The sequence below is a fragment of the Gavialis gangeticus genome, unplaced genomic scaffold (assembly GCF_001723915.1).
Source record: "Gavialis gangeticus isolate Ggan-Ray unplaced genomic scaffold, GavGan_comp1, whole genome shotgun sequence".
Taxonomy (NCBI): Eukaryota; Metazoa; Chordata; order Crocodylia; family Gavialidae; genus Gavialis; species Gavialis gangeticus.
The window spans coordinates 131,943,992-131,950,452 of record NW_017729022.1 but is presented as its reverse complement, the minus strand read 5'-3'; the positions used below and the strand labels follow the sequence as shown (position 1 = coordinate 131,950,452).

Below are 6,461 nucleotides of genomic sequence, written 5' to 3'. Positions count from 1 at the left end.
TTTTCTCCGGGGGCCCCCCCCCCCCCCCCCCGCCCAAAAAAAGTGCTGGGAGGTGGGGCTGGACGAGGGATGGGCCTGGCCTGGGTGATTTGGAGATTCTGCAGCAGCCACATCTCAGAATCAGATTTGGCCGAATCAATTCAGGACAGTGATCTGAATCACTGTTCCCTGAATCGGCCAAATCCAAATTCGAAGCAAATACTAGCCACTTTGCACAGTCTTAATGCTTTGTTAATTTATGGATATTTACTTTTTATATTTACTGTAATGTGATTTTTATAAAGTGTTTAACAGTATATTGTCATTACTAAGTTGTTTGCCCCGCACATTCCTACTTCTCGCAATCCTCAAAATTTAAATTGGTAAAAGTTGATAAAACCAGATAGAAATGTTTAAAAATAAGCATTGATTTCTAGCTGTTGAAATTATAAAAAATAAAATAAAAATTGAATTCTGCAAAGCCTAAAAAGAATAGAGTAATTCTTCTGTTGCAAAGAACTCAGAAGTACTGCAGCAGGATAAAATATATTTAGCATTACAAATTCCTATTTGAATTCTTTGGGTTTATCTTGTAAATTGTGTTTGCTCACCCAACATCACCAACAACATGGCACCCTGCACCACCCTTGAAAGGATCTTAAAGCACCACCACACTACATGAGAATCACTGGCATTGGGTGAATCATAACTTGGTAGCTTTGGGTCTTAATCCCTTTTATTGATAGCAAAAAGAACATCTCTCTAGTGTCTTCCACCTGAAGATGATTAATTGAGTCTTTATTTTATTCTTTACAGTGTTTGAAAGGAAGTTGCACTGATTTGTTTCTAAAGTGCCTTGTGTGCATTACTTCTTTCTTCAGCACTTTTGGAAGTCATTCTTAAACTAAAGTTAGGCAGAGGGAAGGGCAGTGTTGTCTTTCATAGCTCTTTGATTTGGGATGAGGAGTGGTTTGGTTTGCAGAAGGTGTAGTAAATCTTTGCAGTGGTTATGGATAGCCTTTTCATAGCATCTGATGATTTAGGCTGTCGCCTACAGAAGCTCCTGCCTCTCTGAACAAGTTTGTCTATAATAGTGATTCTCAACCAAGGTACCCTGAAATCCTTTCAAGTGTGTTCCAGGGTCCTAGGTGTCCAACCATGATCCATAAGATAAACACACAGTTTTCACATAGGAATCCATAACTTTAAAAATGTTTTGATCTGTTGTGGTCTTTCTGACTTTTCTGACCAGAAGAATTATTCTTTTTTTTTGGTAGTAGTAGTAAAAAAAACAAGTGAAAAGTAAGCACTAGCATTTTCTGAGTCTTTTGAGGGGTCCCTTGAGCCTAAAAAAATTTGAGAACCAATTGTCTCTGAGTTATCGTACCATCCTGCCTTCTGCCTAATATATCATTACATTAGCCAGGGTGAAAGAATTAAAAAAAATGAAGCTCTATTGTTCTGAGGTTCATAGTTTATTCAAGTGGACATCTGGAAAATAAGCCCTTGACAACAAGCTAATCGTTCCCCCTTTTTTTTGACAAAGAGCAGTTTGGTTTGCAAAAGCATTGGTAATCTTTCCAGTGGTTATGAACAACACTAATTTTATATATATAGCGCACTCTCTCTCTCTCGATATCTATATATATAGATATATCTATAGAGAAATATCTGTATTAAATATATATATACTTTTGGGTGAGTCATGCTTTCAAGGGATTGAGTAAAAAGAAAAAGGAAATACAGAGCTTTTTCTACTAATTCCCCAAAACAAAGTAGGAAGTGCAGGAGTAACAGCTGTTGTTCATGTTATATTGCATTATTCCTATTGGTGCTTTGATAAGTGCTTTTTTAAGATGTGAAATTATTTGGTGTGGCACTTCTTGCTTTTTGAAGGTCACTTCTCCTTACCCAGAAGGTTTTGTTGATTTCTGGTCTTTGCATTCTAAACAATGCTGGTTTGTGTGGTGTTGTTGCTCTCCTGGCTGGCTTCATTTCCCTCCTTTGACAGATATCTGGCTTCTCTGTCTAGTTTGGGCAGCTGAACAATGTGGAGTTTTGACTAATTTTTTTGTTTCATATTTTTTTCAACAATTTGAAACAATTAAGCAGCATGAGAGTAAAAGTGGCTGAAGTGGCTACTTGACTGAGTCCTGTTTCCCAGGGGAGGAAGTGAAAGGACCTGCTAGTTCCCTTCAACCTCAAGTGTTCTCACTCTCCTTCTGCCACTGTTAACTCAAATCTGGGAAGTGGCTCTTGTAGGTGCATATGTTTTGAGGCCATTATGGTTCTTTTAAGTGAAAAAAATTCAGATATCTTGAAGTGCTAAGTGTATCCATCTTTGTCAATGTGTGGCCAAGAAGTGCTTGAGGTGAGCATCACCAGCCAGTGAATCTTTATTATTCTGTAACAGCTCTGTAGTGCTTTAGCCAATTCTGTTTTATCTGAGTCCACCACTTTGGGAACCAGCTTGGGGAAAGAGTCAGAGGGCAGGCCAGATAATAGTTTTGTGACTCAGTGTAGTTTTGGTCAGTAGAAGATAGTTTAGTGCTCCTGCTCATACTCATGTTGTGTCATGGCATGCAGCAGTGCAGATGTGAGGTTGTTCTTCTCTTCATTTGCTTTGACAGATGGGAATGACCCAAGCCCTCCTCTATGGTTCTCCAGTTTGGTTCCTGCTTTGCATGGTAACAAGGCTGCCTCCATGGCCACATTTAGTACCATTTTTCTCACTGACAGAAATTACCAGATTAAAAAAGAACACAAAAAATGCCGTTAGGGAGCCTGTTGCACTAGTGCTGCTCGCTTGGAGCCTTCAGCCTTCTAACTCTTTTAAGATGAAGAGGAGAGCCTCTGCTGCCATAGTGGAGAGAGTCAGGGGTGAAGCAATTTTTGGAGTTTTTTGACAAAACCTGCTGGTTAGCAAGCCTGATGGGGGAAGGTGACAGTCTATTCTTGAAGCAGCTGTGGAATGAGATAGGAGCTGAGGGGAGCATTAGGGCTGTGAAATACAAACCCGGGTCTTGTGCTGGAATTTAAGCTTTCCCAAAGAAAAGTCTTTCCTCAAACCAATCTGAGATTTGAAAGAAGAGGTACCTCAGGATTTGAAGGATGTTGATTGACCTATATGAGCACCTAGCCCCCTAGCTCAGACTTCCACTCTGCTGAGTCGAATACACGAAGGGCGTTAAACTCATCTGGTGCTGTGGGCTGGATGAGTAGTATGGGCCCACTGACCTCATGTGACATCCCCTTCGCTCCCCGCAGGCTGGATCCAGGGCACACAGCACCCACTCTGGCTGGTGCAGGATTGCACCAAACATGGTGCCTGTCTGGAACATACGCTACACAGTGCCCATGCCAGCTGGTCCAGGACCCATGCTGCATGTGGTGTCGTTTCTGGACTGGCTGGGGCAGGCGCTACATGCAGCATGGGTCCTGGACAGCTCACCACATGCAGCACAGTCCTGAACTAGCTGGAGTCAGCTTTGTGTGCCCTGCTGTCCTGGACTGGGCACCCTGTGCAGCATGGTTCATGTGCTGTGTGTGGATCAGCTCTGAGACCCCAGGGCCAGATGATGGGACTCTGTTGACCGTATCTTTGACACCCCTGAAATAGGCCAGCAAGCATCCCGGGTTTTGCTCCTTTTAATGCAAAACAAGAGGAGACACCTGAAAGAGTGGGAAAATCAAGATTGGTGATTTGGTCATTATTCTTTCAGTCAGAGGAGAGTCCAGCATCTGCAGTCTCCCAACTGATAGAGCAGAAAACAAATTAGCCAGGAAGCAAGAACATTCACATTGTTAGTGGAAGTGAAGGAATCTTAAAAGTGCACATATACTTCATTTATAATTTTTATCCTTTTAGTGGAATAATTTGTGGAAGTTCTCATATCTTTTTCAAGTAAGAATATTTGGAACGTTTTGTTGGAGAATAAAGGTGAAATCATATGCACTCTATTTTGATTTCTATGTTGTTTAGTATACCGGCTCATTAAATTCTGTTGAGCAGTGTTTAAGTCCTTTGATTTAACTTTTAATAGGAAAGATTGGTTAAGTGTAAACAACTAATAAATGCTTTCTATCACTTCTAGACGAGATAAGCTATGGATTTGCATGGAGTTCTGTGGAGGTGGTTCTTTACAGGACATTTATCATGGTAAGCCAAAATTCAGCTTCTGTCAACAATAAATAGAGTTTTCTTGAAACCATAGCTATTTACAGTAGGTTAAAATAGAAAAGTTTTAAAGTGAAAGGAATCGTATCTTAAGCCAAGTATATGTTATAGTCACTTAATGTCAGTTTTAGATTTTTATGTGTTGAAAATATTCTAGATTACCCAAACAACCAAAGTTACCTACAGATTTGTGGAAATGCAGTTGAGTGGGAAAGTATCATATATATTTTGATTTTTAATACTTAATAAAATTAAAGACTTTATATTGTAAATATAAAACAAAGAACATGCTTCTAGTTGTGCAGCTCTACAATATGTCCACTTTGCTTGTTAGTAAATATATTTTACATATGAGTACCTGTATGTCTTTGGGATAAATGAGCCCATTGTCACAGTTTATATATTGCATTTACTTGTATATCCTATCCTACTTTGATATTTGTATTGCAGTGGATTTCAGGGTGTAAATATTTAAACAAAACAAAAAAAAAGTTTTTGCTCAAGCAGTAAGACCTGCATGAAAAAAAACTAGGGGTGCACCAATAAAGATTTTCTTGGCTGATACTGATGGCTGATTATTAACCAGCCATATCAGCCGATACTGATCCAATAGCCAATTTGCAGGAATGCAGCTGGGCAGCTTGGAGACCAGTGTCCAGCTGGTAAGTCTGTGGTGGGGAAGGGGTAGTGGATAGGGAAGGGGCATGGTGTGGGGAGCAGATGGAAGTCCCCACGCAAGTGGGGCAGAGGCAGACACTGCCCAGCCAGGGCAGTGAATGCAATCCTGGGGCTGGGATGGAGCTGTGGGAGGCTTGTTAGGGAGGTTGGGAGGGCTCCCTGCCACTGTGCACACCCCCAGGGGAGGCATGGGGTGCATATGCCCTCCCAGATTTGTGCATGGGGCAAGAGTGGGCTGCCCACTGCAGGCTCAGGGCCAGGGGCTGCGCCAGCCTCTTCCCAGTGTGGGAGCTGGGCCAGGGCTGTGCTTGGAGCAAGCAGGGGTGAGGCAGGCAGTAGCAGTGCTGGGGGAGGAGTGGGTATGGCAAATTTTAGGATAGGTATAGTCCACCCTGTGTCCACCCCTCCTAGTGCTGCTTCCGCTTGCCCCACCCATGCCTGCCCCAGCCCAGGTCCCTGCCAGATGGAGGCTGGCACAGCCCCTCGCCCCAAGCCCGTGATGGGAAGCCCACTCTTGCCCTGTGTACAAATCCAGGGGTGCACATAACCTTCATGCTTCCCCCAGGGATGCACGCAATGGTGGGGAGCCATCCCCACCTCCGCATGCCCCCTGGACAAGCTGTGCGTAGCTCTGTTCCAGCCCCGGGGTTGCATTCACCACCCTGGCTGGGCAGCACCTGCCCCTGCCCCACTCCCTCCCGCATTGTGGCTGCCTCCATCTGCCCCACGCCCTCTTCCCCCCCACAGACTTACCAGCTACACACTGTTCTCCAAGCTGCCTGGCTGCATTCCTGGCTGAGTACATGCTGCAGCTCTGTACATGGATGCAGCATTATCAATGTCGTTATCGGCTACACTGGCCAGAAAAAGCCAATTGCCGATAATGTTAATTTTCTTTTTATTGGTGCCAATCCGATATGCCACCGATATATTGGTGCACCTCTAAAAGAAACAATGCTTAGAAAATGGTCAGACAGGCTTTCCAGGTGAAGATCTACTGTAGATCGGAGAAGCTGTCAACTTTTAAATTGCAAAAGCTATTCCTGCTGTGAGCATCACCTTCTGCATATTTTGAGGCTTATCATAACTAATCAAAGCAAAGAACCAGGTTGCGTGCTCAAATCATAATAATAACTTAGTCATTTGGGTGGCTTAATCCCTGGCACTTCTGCTAGCATTGATAAGAACACCAATTATCATGATAGTTTTTTATCATGCAAAACACCTTTACATGAGGAAATGAGCTCATTTGAACATAAATGTCTGAACAGCTGTCATTGTAGTAATGCTTTCCTGTCACTGTTGAGTTTGGCTTCAGCCATGCTATTTAGAGAAATTGTGCACCCATTTAATTAGTTTCCAAGCTGTCTCATTCCAGTAACACCTCGGGGCTTAACATTTAGAGCCTACTTAATATTTTTATCTTGTATTTCAGTACTGCTATTTCTCAATTCTAGCTGTGAAATAAGTTTAAAATGTAGTGTTCTTTAGTTGTGGTCGTTAGTTAGGTGCCTGAGTGTAAGGCAGGGAGGGAAGTGGCAGGGGAGGATAGGCATGGTGCAAGGTAGGGGCAGAGAGTGGAGGCACACGGGTGGGAGCAGGTAGTGCGGGGCAAAGGGAAAGGGAC

The 6,461-nt window shown here is 43.1% G+C and overlaps 1 protein-coding gene across 3 annotated transcripts in view; it reads left to right on the top strand.

Moving 5' to 3' along the window:
- MAP4K3 (mitogen-activated protein kinase kinase kinase kinase 3) overlaps positions 1–6,461 on the top strand; it is a 159,133-nt gene that overhangs the window by 33,430 nt on the left and 119,242 nt on the right. For all 3 annotated transcript variants that reach the window (XM_019516196.1, XM_019516195.1, XM_019516193.1), the window contains exon 3: positions 4,074–4,138. In XM_019516196.1, coding sequence (XP_019371741.1) covers positions 4,074–4,138 — 65 coding nt within the window. The remainder of the gene's footprint in view (positions 1–4,073; positions 4,139–6,461) is intronic.